The 27,787-nt window shown below is 43.7% G+C and overlaps 1 protein-coding gene across 3 annotated transcripts in view; it reads right to left on the bottom strand.

Annotated features, from left to right (window-relative positions):
• Positions 1 to 27,787, bottom strand: part of CSTPP1 (centriolar satellite-associated tubulin polyglutamylase complex regulator 1) — a 235,373-nt gene that overhangs the window by 142,893 nt on the left and 64,693 nt on the right. For all 3 annotated transcript variants that reach the window (XM_077461248.1, XM_077461257.1, XM_077461266.1), the window contains exon 2: positions 12,017 to 12,119. In XM_077461248.1, the coding sequence (XP_077317374.1) occupies positions 12,017 to 12,119 (103 nt within the window). The remainder of the gene's footprint in view (positions 1 to 12,016; positions 12,120 to 27,787) is intronic.

Below are 27,787 nucleotides of genomic sequence, written 5' to 3' on the forward strand. Positions count from 1 at the left end.
CTAAAGAACTTTGTACAAATGTAAGTATGCATATCTCATACTTGAGGGACTGCTGTGGAAGCGGACAATCACTGTAGTAGTTGGTACTACTAGAGTAATTGCTGCAAGCTTCCAGGTCCTGGAGCACTGTTGCCATTCACAGAATTCCTTGTATTATTTAAATGAATACAAAGTGTTTTCTTAATGGAGGAGGTGGAGATCATGAAGTCAACGCCCTTCCACAGAAGATCACGGCGATCACTGTACTGCTACAGCGATTGTCAACTTCCAAAACGATTTTTCAGTTATGATATCTGCATATCTGGTCTAAACTGGACCAAATATGCAGGGGGACTGGTCCCCCATAGAACAGCAGGGGAGATCGCTGTACTAACATTGCATTGTTAGTACAGCGGCTCCGACCGGAGCTGACCCTTTTCTTTTCATTCAGCCCGCTGGGTTGAATGAAAAACAACCAGTAGCGTGTACCTGGCTTTACAGACAGGCTGAATACTGGATATGCATTGCAGGGGGAAGGAAAGTGATTTGGGAGCTCTATCGTGAGCAGTTTAGTCTCAGGTTTTTGTGTTCTTAAAATAAGAGTCGTATCTGTGAGTGCTTGAAAACGATTTCGTCATTGATGAAATTTGCATTTTCGGTTCACTTACATTTAAACATGCGTGACTAATTTCCCATGTGCTTTCTAACAAAGATGATGGAGTTTCGAGCAGATTGTGTGTAACTAATTACTAAATATATATAGAGATATATATATATATATATATATATATATATATATAATTATTTTCTTTATTTTTTTTTTTTATATTTCTATATATTTTTTATGGTATAATAGCCACAGGCAAATAAGTCATTCTGGGAGTATGCTCTAAGAATGAACTTCACCTTCTTCAAGTCAGGGAAACCTGATACGGTCAGAATGCAGCAGATCAGCTTTCCGCTATTGTGTCACCTGCACCGCCACAGGAAATGTTTTAAAGGAAAGTCTATCTCTGTGGACTCTGTCTAGGGGTGAAATGTGCACACAGACCAAAAGAGACAAATCTGTGCACCTCTGTTCTACTGCAAGCCATTCACAAGCAAATCTTTCTTAGCGAACCCTTGGCCTCTGCCCGTAATGAAGGTTAGAAGATGGCCACGTTTTAAACCCAATATGTGGATGCACCACGTGCAGGCTATCCCTGACACTGGAGACACAGAGATACTGAATGGATGGGATAAAAGTTGAGGTCATATGAGGGCCAGCATAAAAATAAAGTTCTGTGCTGTGAAAGACCAGTGTTCTTCGTTTAATGTGAAAGATTAGTGTCCCCAGCATAATATGGAAGATCGCTGTCCCTTGTATGATGTGAAGTGGGTTTTGAATTTCCAGATCGATAATATCGGGGTCATCAGCTTTCATGTTTCCATATGAAATAAGCTACACCACAATGTCTGCCCATTCTGTCCATCACTTCCCCATTTTCTCTCCATTTCCACAAAGGAAAAGTTCTGCCAAGAGAACAACCCTGTTTATGGAGCCCCGGGCAAATCTTCAGGTCGGAGGGTGGTTTAGTTAGGAAGTAATAGAAAAAGTAAAAAAAAAAAAAGATTAAAACTTGCACTCAGTGTATGGGAATGCAGCACTTACAAATGTCTGAATGTAGGACATAAAAAATGAAATACAACTAAAATAAATGCAATTGCAAAGTGAAACAAACCAAAAAACATAACAATGAATAATAAGAGCAAAGCATAAATACATATGTGCATAAGTCCAACAATTATATCAAAAGTTCACCAGTGACTCAAGGTGCTTTAAATGACATTCAAGCGACGGTAAAGTGTATACACAGCACCGCCGCTGGACCTGCCGGCATGTGGGTTGACATTACAGAGCGGATCCATGCACCACGTGTTCCACCAAATAGGAGACTGGTCTGTAATGCCAGCCGCATCCACTTAAATGAAAGTGAATGGGCAGTAGTATATACATATATTTTTTTTAAGCATAATCTCTCCTTTGTACTCGGATGCACCTGACATTACAGACAAGTCTCCTTTTCTGAGGATGCCTGTTGGAGGGGAAACATGTCATGTGGAGCAGCTCTGGGGACATCAACCCACGCGCCGGCCAGTCCTGCGGCAGCGCTGTGTATACTCATTACTGTTTTTTCCTACTGAACACGTAAGTGCAATACTTAAAAAATAAAAAAATGTATGTTTTAAGCTGTACTGCACTATGAGACTTCTCCTCTGTCTCCTTTGGCCATTATCTGTGGATTGAGTTGGGGCTAATTAAACAGATATCTTCTGTTACCATACTGAAGCTGATTGCCGGGACACTCAATATTGCTCAAAGCCCTCTGTGATCTTTTCTCTGGCATAAGCCCCCGTACACACGGTCGGACGTTCCGACAACCAAATCCGACAGATTTTGTCCGAAACTGTTGCATACACACAGTCGGAAAAAGTTGTCGGAAAATCTGATCGTTCAGAACGTGGTGACGTTATTTCGTTACAACGGGACTACGTTCAGGCTAGTAGCCAATAGCTTTGGTGTAGGAATTTGATCTGAGCATGCGTGGCACTTTGTCCGATCGGAATTCTCTACACATGATCGGACAAGGTCCGATCGGATCATGTTGTCGGAAAATTTTATAGCCAAGCTGGACAACTTGGTCCGTCGGATATTCTGATGGAGCCCACACACGGTCGGATTATCTGACAACATGGTCCGATCGGACATTTTCCGTCGGAATATCCCACTGTGTGTACAAGGGCTAAGGCTGTGCATGGGGGAGCGGCACCTGAACACTGGAAGCACTTATCTTAGTTTGCGTCAATGGTGGACTTTTTATAGCATTTTCTGGCACACATGTATTTAATGCTTGCCACTTTGTTTTATTTCAGTTTGTGATTGCATTTAAAGGAAACACGTGCACTTACTTTTGTTTTATTTATTTAAGAAGTAACCTACTGACCTACCTAATTTAGTTAGGAATCAACATACCACTCTCCGCTATGGGGGGTGTATCCTGTTAAACTGCTCAACCCAAAACATTACCATTGAATTAGAAGATGCTCACTCTTTAGTTTGTTACATCTGTGAATGATGGAGGTGAGCCAAGACTCAACATGACTACAACCACTGGCTCCACTGATGTGTACTGAGAGAAATGTGGCTAAATGTCTGTGGTTATCTGATCATCATCTCTACTATATGGCCAAAAGTATGTGGATACCGTTACTTATTATTGAGTTGATGAGTTTCCCGTGAAGGGTTCTGTTAATTAATTCTACTTTGCGCCAGTACATTTAAGACAGTTGTGTGCTTCCAACTTTGTGGAACCCCAGTTAGGGAAGGCCATTTTCTGTGTCAGAATAGTTGTGTCTCCATGCACAAAGCCAGCTTCATAAATATATGGTTTGATGATTTTGTTGGTGGAGCAACTTGAGTGGCTTGCACAGAGCGTTGAACTTAACCCTACTGAACACCTTTGAGATGAATTGAAACACAAAGTATGAGGCAGGTTTTTTTGCATCCAACATCTGTGCAAGACTGAAATGCTCTTCTGAAGAAAGTGGAAAGATAGCACTGGACCCATAGGGTTATCTTACTGGTATTGTTATCTTAACGTATTGATGTTGGTGTAAATGATCTGGTTCCAGGGTAGGCAGCTTCTACACCCTGGAGGATCTCCACAGTCTCCTCTGCTTATAATGTAACTAGCATGGAAATTAAAGCACCACACCAATGCTAAAGCCTAATGCACACAACTTTTTTTCCGTTCAATCCAGCAGGTGGGTTGGAGGTCAGCTCAGGTTAGAGCGGTTGTACTAATAATCCGATGTTAGTACAGAGATCTCCCCCACTGAGCTATTGTGTTCTGACAAGGGGACAGCCCCCCGCCAGAACACTCCGGTCAGCACTCTCAGCCATTGGTTTTTGGTTTTCCAGCATGCTCGTCTGACAGAAGCCGGCCATTTGGACCGACTGCCATACACAGGGACCAAATGCCGATCAGTTTATATTAAACTACCCGATGTCGGCCGATATTTGGCCCATGTGTACTAAGCTTAAGAGGTCTATATACAACTATATTTCAAAGCCAAAAGAAACTGCTGCAGGGACTGTGCTAGTATTTTACACTGGAAAAATACCATTGTAGACCCAAGCCTTGATGATGAAGGGGGTGCTTGGACATGAAACATGTTTGCTACTTTTTGGGATTGTACCCCTTTTAATGGAATAAAGTTATATCTGGACCGCTTAAATTTCAATTCTCGTAAAACTCTCTTTTGACAGAATGGGCCCAAATTACTACAGACACACTCCAAAAACTTTTGGACATCCTTTCTTGAAGAGTTGTGGTTGTTATAGTTCCAAAGTAGAGCCAACTCCATATTAATGCCCATGGCTTTGAAAAATAATGTCAAAAAAGCACATATAGATATGATAGTCAGGTGTTCACACAATTCTGAGTCAGTGACCCAGAACAAACTTGCAGCCAGGAATGCAAAAACATCTGATCTAGAAACAAAGAGTAGAAGCTATAAAATCTGTTTAGCAGCCATCTGATGGCATTATAAACTAGCATTTTTGAGATGAAGAGCAATAGTAGTCCATATGCTTTTCCCAGCTTAAGATTCCTTTAAAGTGGAAGAAAAAAAAAAAACGCTTTTTAAAGCGTAGTTCCACCCAAAGTTGAACTTCCGCTTTAAGGACTCCTAACCCCCTGACATGCCACATTTGACTTCGTTTTGACAGGTACCCAGCTCCCACTTCCCCTTGCGCCACCTAGGTGACTCAAGCGGAAGTTCTCCTCTCCCCCTCCCTCCCTGCAATCTTCTGGGATTGTCACAGGTCCCAGAAAATTTCCCAGCCATTGAGAAGGCGCAGCACAACACATTGCGCACCTGGCTGTGAAGCCACAAGCTGTCACAGCCAGGTGCCCACACTTGTGATGCCAGCGCCGGAGACAACCAAAGGAGAGAAGCGAGGGTTCGGGTCGGCCGCATCGCTGGACCGTGGGACAGGTGAGTTTCTGTTTATTAAAAGTCAGCAGCTACACTTTTTGTAGTTGCTGACTTTTAATCAACACAAAGCCGAGTGGAACGTCACTTTAATTTGTACTTACAGGTAAGCCAATAATAGGGCTTACCTGTAGGTACATTGAATATCTCCTTAATTTGCACAGCTAAGGAGATATGCACACGGGATGTAGCCATCACTACATCACTGAAGCATGTACTCTAAAGGAAAGGCATACTGTGCTGTACCTTCAGAGCTCCGTGCCGGGGCTCCCGCGCACATGCGTGGGAGTGACATCATCAGAGTCCCAGACATTCATACACTCAGAGCCCGCAAACCGGAAAGGAAGACCAGGTGGGTATGGAAGCTCCAGGGAGCTGTGACAGAGCTGGAGGGCTCTGTGTGCAGGTAAGTGTCATAATGTGCTAGTATGACGTGCATACTAGCACAATATGGCATAACGCTGCAGGGGACCCATTTTTTTTTTTTTGAGGGGGGGGGGGGGGGGGGTTACTAACACTTTAGAGAAGGGCAGGCATCAACATTCTACATGTCTGGTTAAAGAGATCAGCCGATTTACATACAACCATCCCGGCTTTAGAAGAAAAAGACAAGATAATGTTTTCTATTTTAGAAAACTTAAAAGCTCTGCCATTAGAAGCTTGGAACGTTTTGATTTTAGGAGCTCTTTTTTAAACGTGCGTCCTAAATGGCAGTCTCTCTAATGGTTGCTATGTGGTGTCAACTGTCCACATGGTAATGGATGGTTAAGAGATTGTCACATTGAGAAAGCAGTGTCAATCTAATTAACCTCATAATTAGTAAGTGGCTACAACGTAAACCAAGCGTGAAAACAGAACCTGTTCTTTGTCAGCTTCCTGAATGCGTCCATCTAAGAAGTAATGAGAATTGGAGAAGAAAGCTGAGGAAGTACATTGTGGGACACAATGAAGGAGGTTACTACTTGGAAATGAGGTGATGTACAATATTAATAATTCTGTATGATGCTATATTCTCAGTGTTACAGACTGTTATGCCTTGTACACATGGTCAGACATTCCAATCACAAAATCCGTCTGATTTTTTCTGACGGATTTTGGCCGAAACTTGTGTTGCATACACACAATCGGACAAAGTTGTGGGAAAACCTGATCGTTCGGAAACGAGGTGGCGTTCGTTGCGTACGACAGGATTACGTAGAGGCTAGTAGCCAATAGCTTTGGTCTCGTAATTTAATCTGACTTTGTCCTTCGGAATTCTCTACAAACGATCGGAAAAAGTCAGATCGGATTTTGTTGTCGGAAAATTTGAGATCCAGCTCTTAAACTTTTTCTGTCGGAATTTCAGATGGAAAAAGTCCGATAGAGCCCATGCACGCTCGCATTTTCCGACAACATAATCCGATCGGACCTTTTCCGTCTGAATTTCCGACCGTGTGTACAGGGCATAACTGTTTATACCAACGGCAATAGAGTAATTGTTCAAAGCCTTGTCAGTTATTTTTCTTTTGGGGGGGGGGGGGGAGAGAATTACCTTTGATGTCCTGTATACACAACAGAAAATGAATGGAAGGCTCTCCAAAATGTCACTGGAAAAAAGTGCCCCAGTTGGATGATTTTTTGCATTCCTATTCTAGAAAAATTGGTTATAAACCCTTACATACACCTATAGTATACAATGTGGTTGATTAAAGAATCAAACACTAACAGCGCTCAATATATAAATCAAAAAAATTCCTCAGATCTCTCTTATAGGTCATAGAAAGTGAAAAACACTTTTAAAATAAGTGATCTAATTCAGAACGCTACTAATCACATTATAAGCATCACACTTATCACATGCTAGTAAGAGTCCATAATTGAAGATGCTAGCGGTAGAAGTGTCAGCGAAGAGGTGCCATCCACCGTGGAGATATATTTCAATCTCAAGGAGTAACAGTCCTACACCATCACCATTTCCACCTTTGTGGAATCCCCCATGGCTGGCCGCTTACCAGAACAGTACTGCAAACACGTTTTATATATTAGATCTTTCAATCTTTCTGCTCCTCCAGGTCTCTTTATTCATCCACTCACCGACAAAGTCTCCTCATTAAGCGTCAACATGCGAGGATACACAAGGGATCTGATATAGTGTTATACCCTTTATTGCAATTTCACCTGCACATGCACGCCCTCTGAAGACGTAAGCACGAAACGCGTCAGTGCGTGACCACGGAAGGTACGCGGTCGGTAGCAGCGAACGATTCCCAGGACTCATCCAGCGGATCGCATAGAGGAAAAATCGATCGTTGGTGAGACTGTGATTAAGCTGTGCTGACACGCTTTTTATGCCGATTTTATCTTTGTGTTGATGTAAGCGCAATTTGTAAGGGGGGGAAGGTGAAATTGCAATAAAGGGTATAACACTATATCAGATCCCTTGTGTATCCTTGCATGTTGACGCTTAATGAGGAGACTTGGTTGGTCAGAGTGGATGAGTAAAGAGACCTGGAGGAGCAGAAAGATTGAAAGATCTAATATATCAAGCCTGTTTACAGTACTGTTCTGGTAAGCGGCCAGCCATGGGGGATTCCACAAAGGTGGAAATGGTGATGGTGTAGGACTGTTACTCCTTGTGATTGAAATATATCTCCACGGTGGATGGCACCTCTTCGCTGACACTTCTACCGCTAGCATCTTCAATTATGGACTCTTACTAGCATGTGATAAGTGTGATGCTTATAATGTGATTAGTAGCGTTCTGAATTAGATCGCTTATTTTAAAAGTGTTTTTCACTTTCTATGACCTATAAGAGAGATCTGAGGAATTTTTTAGATTTATGTATTGAGCGCTGTTAGGGTTTGATTCTTTAATCAACCACATTGTATACTATAGTCATTTCATTTATAATAGCTGCTGTAGGTGAGTGAGGAGTAATCTCTTCATGGTATCCGTACTCAGATTTTTGTTATAAAAGAATATTCCATAGGGCGCTGGGTTCTGGTGTATTTTTAATATTCCTGAAGTTTGTTGAGTGCCTTACATACACCTGGTGAAGTGACTGGACTCAGGTGATACACAGATGAAACAAAACCTCCTATATAAGTTGTACCTGTTTATCTACAGTCTTCTCTTCTCTACATCCATTCAAAGTCCACAATTTATAAACCTTGTCTGAGCTGTCAGAAAAAATGGGGCGGAGAGCTGGAGTTATATTCTCAGTGTGTAGAGCTCAGAGCAGATTGAAGGGAAGAGTCACACACCCCTCCACACAGCACACAGGAACAGAGCTAATGCTGTTAATCAGCTGGTGATCCCTCCCATGTCACCTTTTTTTCTCTTGGTGTCCAGAAATGACACTTAGTGCTCTTAATGGAAACAAGCACACACTACAGAGGGATATGCTTTGTTCATTTATCATGTTTAAGGTTCACAACCACTTTAAAATCTATGCAGCAGCAACACAGCATGCAATAACCACTCACCAATCGATCTAGAACAGCTGACAGACCTCAATTGGGATATTAAACGGTGCAGGTGGAAGAGGAATAGCTTTTGAGGGCTGTGATGTTACATGTATATGGTTCTTGGTAAATGGATGTACCCATTGTGCACTGAATAATATGAGCATCAGCACCACTGTATACATATCTGAAAGAATAGACAACATGGATCGCTTAATCTATTCCAGATTGGGAACCTTGTGAAGAAACAAAGACTGAGGCTTCTGCATGGATTTCTATGTGTACAGGTAGCTATGGGACTATGGGCTGCATACTACCTCCCACAAAAACTCATTACGTTCTATTCTACCCTCTAGTAATCTCCCCCCAGTACAGGTTGTGCCATCAAACTGGGGCACCCAGCAAAGCTACTAGCTCACAGTAATCACCTATCCAACCCAATTTAGGGATCACAATAACAGCACCTGTTATTGATGGCATGGGGTATGTAGTAAAAAGGAGCCGATATTATAAATACTAATAAAAAGCAATCTGTCAATCTTTTTTTAATCAGAATCCATTATAGTTGTCATCAATGTCAGGGGTCTTTCCAAAGTTCTAAAAAGATCAACCACTTCAACTTCCTCCCAAGTTCAGGAGCAAATGCAGAACAAAGGGTCCTTTTTTTCTTTTTTTGTGTAGCGTGTAAACTGCAGATTGTTAAATGTTTCCAATGCCCTGAAGGTGAAGGCACATGAATGAGAACATCAAACAAGTGACCTGGAATCCTGCCGTCACAGAGATGGGCTCCAGAGAAGGGGGAGCGGGCCCTACAGGGCATACGGAAGCTTGGTTTCAAATGTTCAGCACAGAGATGAGAGACAAAAAAAAAAAGAAATGCCAACAGTAACTTGGTAGCTGCAGTTGGCAAAAGGTGCCAAACGATGAAATGGAACATGTTTAATACAATACGTTTGGTGGAGAGTAATCGGGTGATGAGAGAAAGGAGAATACAGTACAAGCTCCAGTGGAATTATATAGAAATAATAGATCTGATCTGCTCAGAACAGCCAATTATAAACCTGTATGTTAAGTGAGTAATTAAGCTGCTGTGGACATCTGCCAGGCTACTCTAGCTAAAGTTTTCTTTCCCGGTTTCCAAGGGGAACCTTTATTACATTCATGAAGAGTTCTTCCATCTCAGAACCAACACTGACATTTTTGTTTTGATGCTTCGGGACTGAAACTTCTACTAGCTTTTGATGTCTCTCAGCTGCTCCGACAAGATGTCCTCATCAGAACTACCTAGTCCTGCCTCCTACTGCAGCCATTGTGGAAACCAACTACAAAGTGTTTAACCTTCTGCATTCTCTATAATGAAACTCTCCCCCAACAGGGCGTTTTAAACCTCTTTAGGGTATATGCCTTGGGGGGGAAAAAATAAAACACATTCAGTGTATGTCTTTGTTATACATGCATATTTCAACAAGCTTTGCCCTTTAAAACTGCTGCTGGTACAAAATAACTTTTGATCCTGCCAGAGATTCAGGAGGTCCTAGCTTCCTGTAGTAAGCTAACCACCTATGCTGCAATGAAATCCCAAGCAGTGTTGTCAGCCTTGCCTTGCAGCCTCCTGTGTTGTCAGCCATGCCTGCAGCTATAACCAGCTGATGTCCATTGGCATAGCAAAATCATGGCATGTCTTCTAGCTATGCTACCCTTGCCACATTCCACAAGAGACAGCAAAACGATGGCAGCAAACCCATAGTTATAAGTACGTGAAATGTTTTTAAAGAGATGTAATCCTTTCAAGCCTGTATGACAATTTATCACCGCAAAAACTTTAGTTTGCGGATCTATGTTAGGTCAGCACCCAAACAAGAAAGCAAGAAGCCCACACAGATGGATTTCAGATCACATTGAACTTCATTAAAAGCTGGACAAACTACTCTGCATCCCCGCCGCCCCTCACTAAGACCCCATTCACAACTGAGCGTTTTGTAGCTTGACGCCTGAAGCTACAAAACGCTGGAGGGGAAAAAATCCATTATTCTCAATGGAGATGGGGTGCGAATCGGGTTGATTTGGGCGTTTTTCTTCTTTTAACATCGGTGACCCTTTGCCCTGCACAAATTCGCGACAAAACGCAGTAAAAAACGCAGCGAATCGCGGTAAAAAACGCCGCAAATCGCGGTAAAAAACGCCGCAAAAAACGCTTGAAAACGCTACGCTCAAGTGTGAATGCAGCTCACCCATCATGGGCTTGATTACAGAATTGTAGAACTTGGAGAAAATTCCCCAAGGGATAGTGCAGGTAAGAAAATTGACAATATATTGACAACAATGATGCTATAAAAGTATAAAAATATATACATTTTATTCAGTAGCTAAATACAAAATGATATAGACAATAAACATGTAAAAACATTGTAATAGAACACATACAAATATGATTTATCAGCTGCTAAATGTAGAGACACACGGATATTCTAGACATAAAGTCGAATGTAAGTGGTGGTCGCAACAAATCTCTGGGATTTTGGGAATTGTTGCAACCACCACTTACATTCGACTTTATGTCTAGAATATCTGTGTGTCTCTACATTTAGCAGCTTGTTACATCATATTTGTATGTGTTCTATTCCAATGTTTTTAGATGTTTATTGTCTATATCATTTTGTATTTAGCAACTGAATAAAATGTATAGATTTTTATACTTTTCTAGCACCATTGTTCTCAATATCTTGTCAATTTTCTTACCCGTACTATCCCTTGGGGCATTTTCTCCAAGTTCTTTAATACGTTTGGGATATGGTCAGAGCTGTCAAGATTTCTCATTGGTTGGTTTTCTCTCTTCTTTCTTAATATTTTGATTACAGAAGTGTGATCAAGCCTGTGTTGGGGGAAACATCAAAGAGGGGCAGTCGTAGGTTGGATGTGCCGTATGCTTTGTCCACCTTTAATAAAGTTACATGAAAAGTAGCTTTCATTTTGATCATCTCAATTGGTCCTATGAGCTGAACAAGATAAAATTGAGCCTTGTATGTCAGGCAGGAGTACACTAAACCAGGGGTCTCCAAACTTTCTAAACAAATGCCGGTTTACTGTCCTTCAGACTTTAGGGGGGCCGGACTGTGGCCAGTGGCAGTAAACCATGCTCCATCATTAGTATTAGGGAGAGTAATAGTACCCAGTCATTGGTGTCAGTGGGAGGAATAGTGCCCAGTCATTAATGTCAGTTGGAGTAAAAGGTGCCCCATTCATTGGTATCAGTTGGGGGAATGGTGCCCCAGCATTGGTGTCAGTGGGAGGAATAATGCTCCATTGTTGGTGTCAGTTGCAGGAACTATGCCCCAATGTTACTGACCGTGGGGGGGAATAATGCCCCGAGGGCCAGCAAAAAGCAAGCAAAGGGACGTGGCCGGCCCCCGGGCCACAGTTTGGAGACCACTGCACTAAACTATAAGCATTCTTGCAATCATTTTGAAGAATTAAATACAAAATCAACATGACATGATAAATTAATGTACAATAAACTAATTTTATCTGTCTATACAATACCAGTGGAAATACTTACTAGTCAGAGAAAAACCTGGCAACGTCACTGTGCTCAGTGTCATCTTTGTGCTCTATAAGTTGGGTGAGGGCATCTTCCATGTACGTCAGGACATGCCTTTGTGCTGTAGGGTAGAAAGAATAATATTACTAACCTTGTGCCCTGCCACAGCCTTAGAACAGCAAGAGAACAACATGGAGAACCAGACCTTGGCAGCAAAATAAAGGACACGAGAGCTAAAAAGTACCTTCCACCATAAACCTCCCAAACATCTGGCACAAAACATGGAGTTCCTTTTTAACAAATTGTTTTATGATTACACCTTCATTTAGTTAAAAGCGAAGTTAATTATTTTTCTTAAATCAGTACAGGCTGTCCCCGGGTACAAACAAGATAGGGACTGTAGGTTTGTTCTTAAGTTGAATCCGTTTGTAAGTCGGAACAGGTACATTTTTGAAGTGTAGCTCCAGCCAAAAAATCTATTTTTAAGCTTTTTGGATAGCATAGGGAAGGGTTAACACCCCTGCAACATTTGTTTAGCTGTCTGTGCCCTTGTTCAGAAGATTTCACCTCATTTTCTGTCCCAATGGCAATTGGATTTTGAAGATTTTGGGCTGTTAGGGAAACATGGACTGGTGATAAAGCATCAGTGGAGACACTTTCCCATATTAATTCTTACAAGAGTTTATTTCCCTTCCTAGGGGTAAATTTCCTCTCACTTCCTGTTGTCTCTGTCCGTTTGTAAGTAGGAGTCCTTTGTAAGTCGGATATTTGTAAGTAGGGGACCCCCTGTACAAGGGATGGTACTTATGTTGAGTAACAAGTATCCTTTGTGCTGATGGCTACTTTCTTTGTTTAAAGAGGAAGTAAACCCTGATGAGTTTACTTCCTCTTTCATTCCCTGCAAAGGCAAAGCATAATGGACTACTATGCATCGCATAGTAGCCCATTATGTGTCACTTACCTGACACAGGAGCCAGCGAAGTCGCCGCTGTCACCTGTAGTCCGCCGCATCCATCTTGCTGGTGGCGTCTCGCAGCTCCGCCGCTGTCATTTGGCGGAGCCGCGATGACGTCACTCACGCACATGCGCACGGGAGCCGACACGCGCGGCAGATCCATTGTTGGAAATGCCGCGCTCAGTGCGCCTGCGCGTCGCTGTCTACGGCGCATGCGCCGTAGACAGCGGTGCCTGTCTTCAGGCAAATATCTCCTAAACCGTATAGGTTTAGGAGATATTTCTTGGACCTACAGGTAAGCCTTAATCTAGGCTTACCTGTAGGTCAAAGTGGTTTGTAAGGCCGCGTACACACGCGTACACACGGGCGGACTGTCTGACGGACTTGTGTGTGGGCTTCAGCGGACTTTTTCGGCGGACAGTCTGGCGGACCAAGTCTTTCGGAATTTCCGTAATATTGTCCGTCCAAACTTGGTTTCAGTGGACAGTCCGCTCGTGAGTAGGCTAGTTCGACGGACTAAGTATGGCGCATGCTCAGAAAGGATTTACATGGCGAAAGGTTGCATTGCAGTGTATTGGACGTCGTATTTCTAGTCCCGTCGTACGTGCTGTACACGTCATCGCGCAAGCTTTCGGCGGACTGTCTGTTCATCGTGTGTGGTCAAGTCTGTTCATTCGAAAGTAGGATGGACTGTCTGTCGGATTGTCTGACGGACTTAGTTGGGCGGACAATCCTCTCGTGTGTACGCGGCCTAAGGGTTTACAACCACTTTAAATCTTCAGTCCTCTGTTAATACCAGCCCCTGGATCTGTCATAGACACTTTTCAAGAATGCCAACTATGCCCACTATTTCACATAAAAGCCATAATATAGTTTCCTGCATTGACGGTGTATCATGATCGTGCCCGCTGCAGGCCTTGACTTTGCCACATTTTTACAGTTGGCAAGAAAAAAAAACACAAGAAATTCTCCTTTGGCGATTTTGGCTTTGGTTATCCGATTAGAACTGCATGACCTGAAGACCGCCACTTTAATTATAACCATCCTATTTTATACACAGGCTCTGGTACCTGTTATTTTTGTCATCTTATAGCATCAGTGTGTTTATATTAGTATTCCAGCTCCCCCTCCAGTCAGTGGCCTTCAATACCTCACAGCACCCTGTACCACCTGCACTGCAAACCAACGCCAAGTATCAATTACTGAGCTAAGTGACCTACATATTTTCCTGACCTCCAAACCCTTCCTCTGCTGTTATAAATTACCAATTTCCTTACAGAAAGCCAAGTCAGTAAATCAACTGGAGACACTTAGAGGAAGAAATAATATTGATATTTTTCTTTCTGAGCTCTGTATTCTTTAAGGCTTTAATAATATACTGTTAATGGTATTAACCGGGCCTGGAATTAATAAAAAGGGCTGTTTAATCTAAAAATAGAAAAAACCTACATACTTTGTCATCAGCGGCGGCTGGTGTTCTGTTTTCTTGGGAGGGCAGCCCGCGTCCAGCCAGACACCCTAACATACACACGCTCGCATGATTGCCCCCTCCCCCCATCGCTTTATCGATCGCCTATCCCCCGCCAGCCCGTGCACTTACCCCATCCAGGTGGCGGCTCCCCCCCTACGTCTCCTCCAGAGACCTGGTGGTCGCTTCTCCTCCCGGGCCAATCAGGAGTTAGGACTCGCGCCCAATCAGGAGTTAGGACTCGCGCCCAATCAGGAGTTAGGACTCGCGCCCAATCAGGAGTTAGGACTCGCGCCCAATCAGGAGTTAGGACTCGCGCCCAATCAGGAGTTAGGACTCGCGCCCAATCAGGAGTTAGGACTCCCACCCAATCAGGAGTTAGGACTCCCACCCAATCAGGAGTTAGGACTCCCGGCCAATTGGGACTCATGACCTGCTTCCTGATTGACTGGGAGGAAAAACAGGAAGACAGTAGTGAATATTAATTTGCTAATGTCACAACTGGGTGGGCTCTGCGCCCCAAGCTCACCCTTTTTGAAGTCTCCGGGCTCGAATCATGTGCTTCTGAAAAAAAAAACCATTGGAATCCATGCGTCCGGTATGTAGATTAGGGACCGGACGCATGGAGCGCCGCTCCCCTAATGGACAGGCCGCCACTGTTTGTGCTAGATTTGCTTCTTTTCAGATTTTTTATGTACCTGCTAACCATAACTTAGGGTTTACATTCTATTGGTTATAGGATATCTAAACCAAGACTGTAATATATTGCAGCTTACCAGTCCTTAGATGTCCTAAACCCACAAATGTAACAATCAGTTAGGCTAGGTTCACACTACTACATATTGGAAATGTGCACAAAATTGCACGTTTTACCGACACACCTAGAAATGTGCTGCCATTTAGCAGACGTGTGCTGGTGTTATTAATTGTTAATGGCACCCCCAAAACTTCTGCAAATGCGCACATTTATGCACATCAAACTACATGGTGTCATATTTTAGGAGAGGACTCAGGGACTTCTTTCAGGTTTCTCGAAGGTAGGGAAAACCACTGAAATTAATGGGTTGCCCTATACAAGATGCTTGGTGTGAACTAAGCCTTAAGCCATGTACACACGGGCCGAATGTCAGAAGACATCGCCCGGTTAAAGAAAAAAAAAAAACAAGCTGACGTTTGGCCCGTGTGTATGTCAGTCTGTCCGACAGAAGCCAGCCAACTCTTGATCAATGCACTAAGTCAATGGTAGAGAGTGCTGATCAGAGGGTTCTGGTGGTGGTGGTGGTGGGGGGGGGGGGGGGCAATCCCCCTGTCAAAACACAACAGCTTAGCAGAGGAGAATGCTATGCTAACTTAGCATAGTACAGCGGCTCTGAACGGAGCCGACAGCTTTTTTTCATTCAACCCAGGAAAAAACTCATATGCCCTGTACACACGGTCAGACTTTCCGACGGAAAATGTGCAATCAGATCGCGTTGTCTGAAAATCTGATCGTGTGTGGGCTCCATCAAACTTTTTTCCGTCTGAATTTCCGACACACAAAGTTTGAGAGCTGGATCCAAGATTTTCCGACAACAGAATCCGATCATTTAAATTCCGATCATGTGTAGACAATTTCCGACGGACAAAGTGCCACTCATGCTCAGAATAAATTACAAGATGAAAACTATTGTCTACTGGCCGTTTATAGTCACCGCGTTCAAAACGAACGGATTTTCCGACAACTCTGTGCGACCGTGTGTATGCTAGACAAGTTTGGCCCACAATTCGTTCCGACGGATTTTGTCATTGGAAAGTCCGACCGTGTGTACAGGGCATTAGTGTGTACCAGGCTTTAGTGCTACAGACCTCAGCACTTAGCATTTTTGTTGTGTTTTCTTTTTAAGCCTTTGCTTGCTTTGCCTTCTATCTGTAAAAATTGTCTCCTCACTAAATCCTGTTTTCGAGTGGCTCCATCCACTTAGTGGGACCTATAGAGCCAACCGTGCATGCGTTTTCCCGACGACACCTACATGTGTCCATAGAACCAGATAGCCAGTGGCAAGCCAAACCCCTGCTTTTCTGTTCTTCCTCCTTCCAGCTCTTGCGTTATCCCTTCTCAACATTGGATATAAGACACTCAAGGCACACAACTCCCCTGCTCAGACATTTGGAGCTGGTAATTACAGTCAGAACCTTTTGTAAGCCCCACGTTTTTATATGCATTCATGATAACAGATGTCCTCCAAGACCTCCTGCGTCTCCCAAGACCCCCGGCTCTAGCTACCTGGTCACCTCATCCGACGCCCACCTCCAGGACGTCTGCAGAGCCTCTCACTTTCTCTGGAACTCTCTACCCCAATCTGTCTGACTATCTCCTACTCTGTCCACTTTCAGACGATCCCTGAAAAATCATCTCTTAAGAGAAGCCCATCTGACCACCACCTAACAACTGCACATTTATTTTCTCCATCAGCCCAGCCCCCACAGTCATTACCTCTTACATCTCTTAAGCCTCCCTCTTAAATTGTAAGCTCTTAAAAGCAGGGCCCTCTGATTCCTACTGTATTGAATTGTATTGTAATTGTACTGTTTACCCTTGTGTTGTAAAGCGCTGCGTAAACTGTGGGCGCTATATAAAGAAAACCACTAAAATATTTTACGGATATTACACAACTTCAGGCCTTCTTAATTAAAGTAAATCTGAACTTGCAGAAAGGTTTCCCAATGTGATAAAGTGTAGGTATAATTTCCTAGTAGCGGTTTTAGTTTTCAACTCGATTCCTGGGTTCCTGTTGCCTTGCATTCCTCTTACATATGACACATAAATGACTTTATGGCAGGACTTGGTACTGAGAGGGGCTGGGGCTCAAGGCCCCACTTCAGGCTAAAATGTTTTCACTAAACTTTCCTCCCACCCACCTCTAACCTATGGTACCAAGCATTTTTTCATCTTTACCTGGTGAAGGCTATTATAATCACTTAAGCACCTCCTCCAGCTGCCGCTGGTTCTGGATAGGTGGGGGAAATCACTGATAGAGCACCGTCCTGAACTCATCAGTCACCTGTGATGATGAAGACCTCTTCTGGATCCTGAGGGCACCCAGCTGCTGGACATGCCACAGGTAGTGCCCACATCATGCAAGCACTGATGTGGACACCTGAACAAGGACCCTTCCAGGAAGGAAATACAAGAGGGGACAGTTCGGGGCTGCAGTGTCAGGCGACCAATTAAGGTAAATAAAAATGCTTTTTTTCTTTAGAATAATCAGAAAGCCAATCAGCGGGACTGCCGGGGCCCATTAAGGAGTCTGGGAGGGGGTACTTAAGCAGGTGTGGGTCACGCCTTCTGTTTCCGGAGTTGTTCATGAGACCCGTGTGGTCTGTTCTGGTTCCAGGACCGGTGTAGCCCTGTGAGGGGTGAGTGTTCGACACCCCGCAACATGTTCCTGTCAGTGGCCCCTGATAGACATGCCTGGTCTGGGGTAGGAATTTGTCTGTTCCCGAGTCTCAGAACCGGCTGGTCCGGGGCGCAGTAAACTGAGGGAGGATTCACAGTGTCCGGGTGTGCTCTCGGCTTGGAGGGACGCCACAGCTCGTGGAAGTGACCGGGGGAAGAATTTTCGGAGGAGGGCCGGCAAGTGGCATCCTGAGAAGTGCCTGGTTACTGAGTTGGGAAGGACATTGACAAATTCACACTTTTCCAGTACCATCGAGGAAGCGGGAAACATTCCAGGAACGGTGGAAAAAGGTTCCTGTTCACCCTCGGTTGATTGTTCAAGTTTTGAGTCAACGTGCTGACTGCCATGATCTCTGGCTAGAGATCTGTTCAGCCTTGAAGTACCCAGCTGCGAGTGGCTACTCTCTGGGTGGAAATAGAGACTTTGTTAAACCTGCGGTTCAAGGTGCCCGAGTTCTTCACCCGTGCCCTCTGTTCCCTAAGAGACTGTGTTTGTGAAAGTTCTGCTGCAAAATAAACCTTTTTAAAAGGAATTCATCTGTGTCAGTGTACAAGTCGTTGGGTACCAACCCTGGGAACCCCTAGACACGGAGGAGGAGGCCAAGAGAAGGTAATCGGTAAGCCCATTCAGTTAAGGCCGCCCTGAAACGGGTTATGGCCACTACACAACATATTGCTCAAACAATCCCTAGGCCTTTAATAACTCCCAAGATCTTACCTACTGCCAAGGGCTGAGAGAAATCTATAGATAGGTAGGTGATCATCTATTTGACAGCATGGCCAAAATTAACTTACACAGCAGACGGAAGTGGATCTGCAGTCCCCGATTTTTGATATGTGAATTGATGTTGACATTCTTGTATTTGTGCATACATAGGTGTCTTCTTTAGGCGTGGCTACTTAAAAGTGACACCCACCCAGCCACCTAAGGATAAATACAAACATTCAAGGAAGCAGAATTAGGGGTTGATGTACTAAAACTGGAGAGTGCAAAATTTGTTGCAGTTCTGCATAGAAACCAATCAGCTTCCAGTTTTTTTTGTCAAAGCTTAATTGAACAAGCTGAAGTTAGAAGCCGATTAACTACTATGTAGAGCTGCAACAGATTTTGCACTCTCTCTCTCTTTCTCTCTCTCTCATTATATATATATATATATATATATATATATATATATATATATATATATATATATATATATATATATACATACATACATATACACACACACACACACACACACACACACACACACACACGTGTAATTCTGGAGGTTCTTAAATTAAATTCTTAAAAATAAAGCCTTAGTATCACTTTAAAACTGAACCATGGGCTTCAAAAAAATATATATTTTTTAAATCCTGAAATATGTTCATGTGAAGTCTGCAGGGATGTTCCAACAGATTTCGAAAGTCACCCTTCATCAGGCTGGAAAAAACAAGAATTAAAAACTGGACTGAGCTAAGAATCAATTAAACAAATAGTTGCCGGGGACTATGCAGTATATGTTGCTGTTTCCAGTTCAGTCTTCTTTTACATAAATGGCTGGATTTTAAAAATTGAGTACAGCTTCAGGCTGTGTTTTTGCTAAATGACACAAAGAAACTTAAAACGGAGTTCCCCCCAAAAGTGGAAGCTCCGCTTAGCTGACTCTCCCCTCTCCTGTGCCACATTTTTGACAGGTACCTGTCCCCGCTTTGGAGAGACCTCGCCACGGTGAGGTCACTCAGAAGTTGGGCCACCCCCCCCCCCACCCCACACCCCCCTGCCGGGCCATTCAGAAAGTACAGCGCGCTTCGCACATGCACAGTCGCCAACCAGCTGTGAAGCCGCAAGGATTCACTGCCGGTTTCCCTTACAGGCAATGGCAGCAGCAGCACCCAAGAACCAACAGAAACATCGGCTAGAGTTCCAACATTGCTGGATTCCAGGACAGGTAAGTGTCCCAATATTAAAAGTCAGCAGCTACAGTATGTGTAGCTGTTGACTTTTCATTTTCTGCTGTGGAGGGCGGAACGCCACTTTAAATAGTTTTAGTAGTTAAAAGCAAAAAACAAAAAACAGTACTTCATTTTTTATTTCTGCATGGTTTTGGTCCTTTGCATAATGAAAGCAAAACCTGAACACCAGAAATGGGCCATTACTTGGTGCAATGCTTTTCTCCCAACATACAGAGGGGAAATGATCAAAGTTGGAGCAGACAGAATCTGGAGCAGCTGTGTGTAGCAACCAGCTAGAATAGAAGCATCAGCTTCTATCTTTCATTTTCAAAGTGTAAAGCTGAACTCCATCTTTTGACATACCTTACATAGTTTGTTTGGGCCAGCTTGGCCCAAACCATGTCCCTCACTAACATGTGAAGCCGCTGGATGTGCGGTATAAATTTTATGTAGCCGAGGCCACATACAGCATACCGCTCTGCATTCCGGGTTCGAGCTTAGACCTCCTGTCTCACTTGGAACACAGTAGAGTCCATCACAGTGACGCTCAGCCATTCAGAGAAAGCAATGTAGTCTATCAATGAATACAAAGCTTTCTCTGGCTGTGTCAGAGGGTGTGACATCATCAGCCCCCTTCTCTGACTCAACCAATCAGAGGACGCTTTGTATTCATTGATAGAATAAATTGCTTTCTCCGAATGTCTGAGCGTCGCTTTGATAGACTCTACTGTGTTCCAGGCATGAGACTGGAAGTCTCGGTTTGCACCCGGAACACAACGCTGTATGCAGTATGCAACCTCAGCTACATACAGTTTATACCGCACATTCAGCGGACTCATGTTAGTGAGGGACATAGTTTATTTGGGCCAAGCTGGCCCAAACAAACTATGTGGAGTATATCAAAAGATGGAGTCCAGCTTTCACCAATAAGGTCTCCTTCACACGGACGTGTCCGTGTACGGAGCCCACTCTGCTCAGCGGAGGATCGCACCATCGATCCCCGCTGAGCAGGAAGATTATAGGTCCGTCTCTGCACACTGCAGAGACGGACCTGTCAGAGCGCCGCTCTCCCCTATGGGGGATCGGATGAGGACAGACCGTAGAGTCCATCGTCACCCGATCTGATCCTCAGACGGATGGAAAAGTAGTTTTTTTCCTCCGTCACACTTTTTCGGATCAGAGAAGGTCAGATGTCAGCAGACATGTCACCTCTGACATCCGTCCCTCCATAAACCTCTATGGAGAGTCCGTTCAGGTCCGCCTAAAAAACTGACAGGCGGACCTTAAAAGGACAGTCTGTGTGAAAGGGGCCTTAAAGGGATTGTAAAGTAATTTTTTTTTTTTTTTTTTAAATAACAAACATGTTATACTTACCTCCACTGTGCAGCTCGTTTTGCACAGAGTGGCCCCGAACCTGCTCTTCTGGGGTCCCTTGGTGGCTGTCTCTGCTTCCTCCCGCAGGCGAGAAGCACCTGTGGGTGCGCTCCTGTTCATCAAAACTCGCTGTATCACGCTGCCCCACCCCCGGCGCGCCGCGTCATTGGATGTGATTGACAGCAGCGCGGGCCAATGGCTGTGCTGCTTTCAATCCACCCACTCCAGCCAATCAGCTGCCAGGCTGAGCGGCAAAGAGGATGTTGGGGGCGAGCGCGGGACTTTCGAGGGGTCAGGTAAGTAAAAACGGGGGGGCTGGGGGCACCGGGACTGTCAGATCTTTTTTTACCTTAATGCATAGAATGCATTAAGGTGAAAAAACATTTATCTTTACAACCCCTTTAAGCTGAAGATAAAAATGACCAGTTGCCGTGCACAGCTGCTCCAGATTCTGTCTGCTCCAGTTTTGATGAATTCCCCCACAATGTTCATTGTAGCTGAAAATGAGTCTGCACTGCACAAAGGACAGTAATACCCACATCTAACAAAAATACAAAATACAATTTTTTTTTTTTTTTAAATACGTTACTATATTAGGTTTCTCAGAATACAAATGTAGAAGACACTGCTTTTCTGAACTATAAATGTTTATGATCTGTATGAATGATAATTAGGAAGTGTACCACTGCAACGGTTTCCATGGAAACTAACTTAACAAGCAGTCTTGAAAGATAAATGCAGTTACGGTAAACTCCTGTTGCTTCTGCTGCCTCAAATACCAGTATGCCTAGTTTTGTAGAAGGAGATAGAGATACAGATATATATATATATATATATATATATATATATATATATATACACACACACACACATACATATACATGCACACACACACACACACACACACACACATACATACACACATATATATATACATACATACATACATACATACACACACCAGTTTATCAATAATTCCCAGGTTGTGCAGTACAGATAGAATAATTATAGTAAAATAACAAAAGTAACAAGCACTTGCCAGCAAGGGGGCAAGGGGCATATTTGCAAAGGAGTCAATGTGGCATTCACCAAATATTTATTGTACCTGAATCCTCATTTAAAACACATGCACCAGGGAGGCATACCAGGAGATCATCTTTGGTGAATGTCACAATCACTGTTATATGTCCCCAAGTATCGAAGGGTTTGTTCATACTGGCAGCAGAGGATTGATTAAAAAAAAACTGCCAATTCACATTTTTACCATCCCCTGACCACCCACCGCCAACTTCGATGATGGCCGAAGGGGCAAATAAACATCATGTGGCTGCAAAGTTTAAATTCACTGAGTGGCCATTTAACCTTGGCATACTCACCCACTCAAGGTGGTTGTAAAAGGCTGAAGGCTTGTTATCTTCATGCATTTCCCCCACAGACTCCCCCCCAATACTTACCCGATCCTGATCGCGATCCAGTGATGTGCATGAAAGCGCCTGCTCTTCCCCGGGTCTCTGCCTTCTGATTGGCGGAGAGAGACACTTGTTCGCACTGCTGTCTATTACAGCTCACAGCCAGTGAGGAGGAAGCAGGACCGAGCCCCGTTCTGTATGTCTTACAGACACACACACGGGTGCTCCCATAGCCAACAGCTTATTATGGGGGCACTCGGAGAAGAGGATGGGCCAGGGGGGCCGGCAGGGGACACAAGAAGAGGAGAATCGAGGCTCCTCTATGAGGCTTCTCTATGCAAAACCATTACACAGAGCAGGCAAGTATAACAGGTTTTATATATATTCCTTTAATTTCACTTGAAGTCAATAGGACTACGCAGCAACTATGCGTCAAATGGGGCTATGATAGTTGCGCGTCAGTAGTTCAATTAAATATACTCACTGGGATAGAAAAAAGTGCAGGAGACGGAAGTATAACCTTCTGATTTCCTGTGATCCAACTGTCAACCACAGTCTGAAAAGCGATTCACCACAGATACTTTTCAGAGGCAGTAAAGTCTGCCACCGGAGTAAAAGAGGCGTGACATCTTTGCTTTTTAGCAGACATAGATGGTATTGTACCCTAAAAAGCAGAGGTGCTTCTTTTCTACACTGCATAAATGCAGGTCATATAGTAAATTTTTTCTATGTGCCTCATTCACACCATGATGTTGGTGTGGCGTGCAGTGATGAATGCAGAAGAATACAGCAAGTCTGCAATTTTACGCAGCGACTGGATGACACCACATGTGACCACACTGCTGTGCGGAGACATGAATGAAATGTCACTATATGATATATATAAGTTAACATGATACTAAACACACTCTGTTTAATTCACATTGCCCCTTCTATTTCTGTATGCTATGATGATTAATAAAAAAAGAAAAAAAAAAAATCAAAGTACCTCTTTCCTAATCGATATACAGCTGTCACATGACCACATCTCTCCCAGCCTGTCTGCAGGGAAACATAAGCAGAAGGAGCGTCTAGTCCTCTACTACTGGTCACATGTTCAAAATAAAAAAAATAGCCTTTGGAATAGAGAGTAAAAATAAATAATTAAAGTGGAAGTAAACCCATCCATGAAACAATTACCCTTCCGGCACGTGCCAGAAATGTAACACTCCCATTGGTTGTGCTCTTAACCAAACTGTCAAACCATCCAATGGCTGGTGTTCCAACTGATCACATGTGCAGCATCATGGCAGCTGTAGATTAAACAGAGGCCAAGATGGCAGATTACTTCACTAAAAACGATAGGAGGGTTTACTTCCACTTTAATATCAATAAACTGTTTTAAATTGTCATACAAATATATATTGAAAATCGAATGTTTATACTTTTTTGGAAATAACTTGGTGTGGGTGGATTTCTGCCAGTCACAGGCTGTGTCACTCCCCTCCAGCCTGAGTCTTAGCCCTTGTACACACGGTCGGAGATTCCGACGGAATGTGTCCTATCGGACCGTTTTGTAGGATATTCCGACTGTGTGTGGTCTCCATCGGACTATTTCCGTCGGAATATCCGACGTACCAACTTTTCCAACTTTCTGGTAAAATTTTCCGACAAAATGCTCCGATCGGACATACTTCGATCATGTGTAGCCTACTCCGACGGACAAAGTGCCACGCATGCTCAGATCAAATTCCTAGACCAACGTAGTCCCGTCGTAATGAAATAACGTCATCACGTTATGTACAATCGGATTTTCCGACAACTTAGCCCACGTACACACGGTCGGAGATTTTGCCAACCAAATCCGTCGGATTTTGCCCGTCGGATTTAGTCCGATGGATTGTTTCCGAAACTGTTGCATACACACGGTCGGGCCAAGTTGGCGAAAAATCCGATCTTTCAGAACGTGATGACGTAATTTCGTTACGATGGGACTACATTCAGACTAGTAGCCAATAGCTTTGATGTAGGAATTTGATCTGAGCATGCGTGGCACTTGGTCCGATGAAAATGCTCTACACATGATCGGATTAGGTCCGTCCGGCCCAGTTGGTCGGGAAATATTTCCAACATGTTGGAAAATTGGGTCGGACGGAGATTCGGACGGAATCAGTCCGATGCATACCACACACAGTCGGATTATCTGACGACACGGTCCGATAAGACTCATTCCGACAGATTCTCCGACCGTGTGTACAAGGGCTTAGTCCGACCGTGTGTATGCAACATCACTTCCGGACCTCTTCTGGAATTAATCCGTCGGAATTACTCCGACGGATTTGGTTGTCGGAATCTCCGACCGTGTGTACAAGGGCTTAGACTAAGAGGGAGGGCCCTTCCGAGTGGGTCAATCCATCCGTCTTATATCCTGCCATTAATTCATTGGCATTAGGAAAGTGGAAGATTTTACAACTGGCCCAGTTTCTTCAGGCCCTCGCAAACCTTGATCGTTTTCGCTGACAACCTACCTCATTTGAAGACCTCTGTCTGGGAGACGAGCCCTTATGGATATCTCTATCCTACTCCTACGGAATTTTACTTGCAGCCACTTCTCAATCTGACCCAATGTATTTGAGTAAGTGGGAATGAGATCTTCATATTTCATTTTCGGAAGACCAAAAGAACAGTATACTCTTCTTTGCTCACAAGTCTTCCCTGTGTAGCAAATACCAGGAGATCACATCTAAAATCTTGACACGCTGGTACAGGACACCGGCTGTGTTGGCATCTATTTTCCCTGGACATAGCCCACTTTTCTGGAGCTGTGGTTTCCAGACAGGCACACTACTCCACATCTTCGGGGATTGCCCGTGGCTTACCCCATTCTGGCAACGGGTTCTGAAGAATGTTTACAAACTTACAGATGTCTCCATTTTGGATAACCCGGCTGCAGTGCTTTTGAACATGACCCCGATGTCCATCAAGAGATATCGTAAATCCCTGTTGAAGCATCTATTAAATGCAGCTAGGGCATGCGTTCCCAGCATGTGGAAACAGCAAGCTTCACCAATGGTGCAACAATGGTTTGCCAGGGTGAACGCCATTCAACAGATGGAAGCCATAACGGCTATCCTAAGGGATAGGATGGAGGAACATAACAAACGTGGGCTATACTCGGACATGTTTGGGCTCTCGGATGACTATTTGACCTTTTCCTAAGCTAACAACGTCTCGTGCCGCCGACTCTGCCGAAACACCTTCCTCCCTGTTCTCACTTCGAGTTTTCTTTATTCTTGTATTTTCCGTTTTTGACACCTGGGGTACCATCTTTTTCCCCCAATAAGAAGAAAAGTCACTCAATATGCAGCTACTATGAGGGTGGGACAGAGAAACTTATATTGTGTGGGGTCTATGTCTTGCTCCATACCTTGCAGTGGTTTGGTGCCTGCTAGATAGCGTCTGTTTTCTTCTCTCCTGGTATGTCCATGACTATTAAGTTTCTATGTTAGTTTTCCACCACACTACAAAACCGGATACAGGATATATTTGTTGTAGAGGCTACAGCCCACAGTTTACAGATACTTTATATTGTAGTGGTGGAACCTTATCTTTTATTTCATCAATAACCATTGATACCTGGTCTAGTTGTATTTTTGTTTATATTTGGATTTCATTGACCGGTTTGTTTTGACATGCTGTTGCGTCTTATTGCATACCTTAAATAAATAATTTATAGAATATGAGGGAGGCGAAGCCTCCATTAATCTACATGTAATATGCTGCCCTCATTGTGTTTAGCTTGTTAGTGGACATGGAGGAGGGAGGGAGGGAGAAGTCTGTCATTTACCATTGTGTATACCCCCACATGTGTCACCCTATAGTCACATGAGCTGCTCACATGTGATAGGGAAGATTTGCTCAGCATAGAAACTCACAGAAAACTGAGCATATGCAGGAGTTACCACCATTGCTGCACAGTCCCTAGCTCAATTGGGGACATGGACAGAAGGAGGCGATAGAGAGCAGCAGGATCAACCAGTATTTATGCAGAATGCAGAAAAAAATTCTCATAGTGACCAAGTATGAACAGCATGTAATATACCATTTATTGATAGTTTTTTATGATGTAGTGTTGTGGAAATTTTATTAAGATGTATTTAATATGTATTGTCACAGTGACGTCCAGTGTTAGTTCTCCTGCATCCCGCTCTAAAGAGCGGACTGGGGCAGACTGATGCTGATTGAGACCCGTTTTGGTAGTGGAAAGCTTCTTGAGGATCCAGAGAAGTGTTTGCAGAGTGGGGATATGTCCGCCAGCAAAGGGCCGCTGTGCAATGCACAGACGATCGTCTTGGGGGGACGTGTTCACTCTGCAAAGACATTATCGATTATGAGGGATGTACGTTTGTGTGTGTCTGATCAACATGTAGGGAAGCTATGGCATGTTCAATCAGATAATCTCCCATTCTGGGGAATGGAAGTATAATCCGGGTATGTGTTGTTCTCTGAACCATGCAGAATAAGGATTCACGCCAGCGGTGAAAATGGTAGTCTTTGAATTGTTATGGTCAGGGAAAGAGTCCATGATTTCAAGGCCAGCCATGCGGCTTCCTTTGTCTTTCCGGAGAGCATGGCTTACAGGTACAGGGGGCGGGAAATCCTACACACTGCCCCTGCCCAGACATGCCCATGGACTCCCCTAGAGATTGTTCATTGGTTGAGATTTGTCTAACTCCTCCTGTTTGAAGGAATGACTGTGCTTGATTGGCTGATTGTGAAACCATCAAGCTCTATTGTTAAGTACTCTAAATAAACAGAATACAGGCTTTCGAGGTACAGTCGAGCTGTGGAGCTAAGGATGCAAGGATGGTGGTCATGTCTGTTTGCTTGGGAAAATACAGAAAACAGGGGGTTCACTAAGACGCATTATATCAAAAGAATAAAGTAATATAGTGCAGCGCTGATAAAAAATGAAATAAACAATGAGATTATTTCCCAAAAATGTATACAATATATAAATGTGCAGATAAATACACAACAAATTAAGATTGCCCAACAATAATGAAAAATGTAAGCAAACCAACGGTGTTAGTGCATATAAAGTGCATATAGTCCATATAATATGGCAAAGAATAATGTGACTGAAATGGTTGTCTGTAGATAATCCACCACCGTAAGGAAAGAGGCTTACCGGACAGGTTGAACCCAGCTAGGTGTATGCCTGATGAGT

Source organism: Lithobates pipiens, unplaced genomic scaffold (genome assembly GCF_037356315.1).
Source record: "Lithobates pipiens isolate NorthernLeopardFrog02 unplaced genomic scaffold, aLitPip1_a1.2 Scaffold_10, whole genome shotgun sequence".
NCBI classification, from domain to species: domain Eukaryota; kingdom Metazoa; phylum Chordata; class Amphibia; order Anura; family Ranidae; genus Lithobates; species Lithobates pipiens.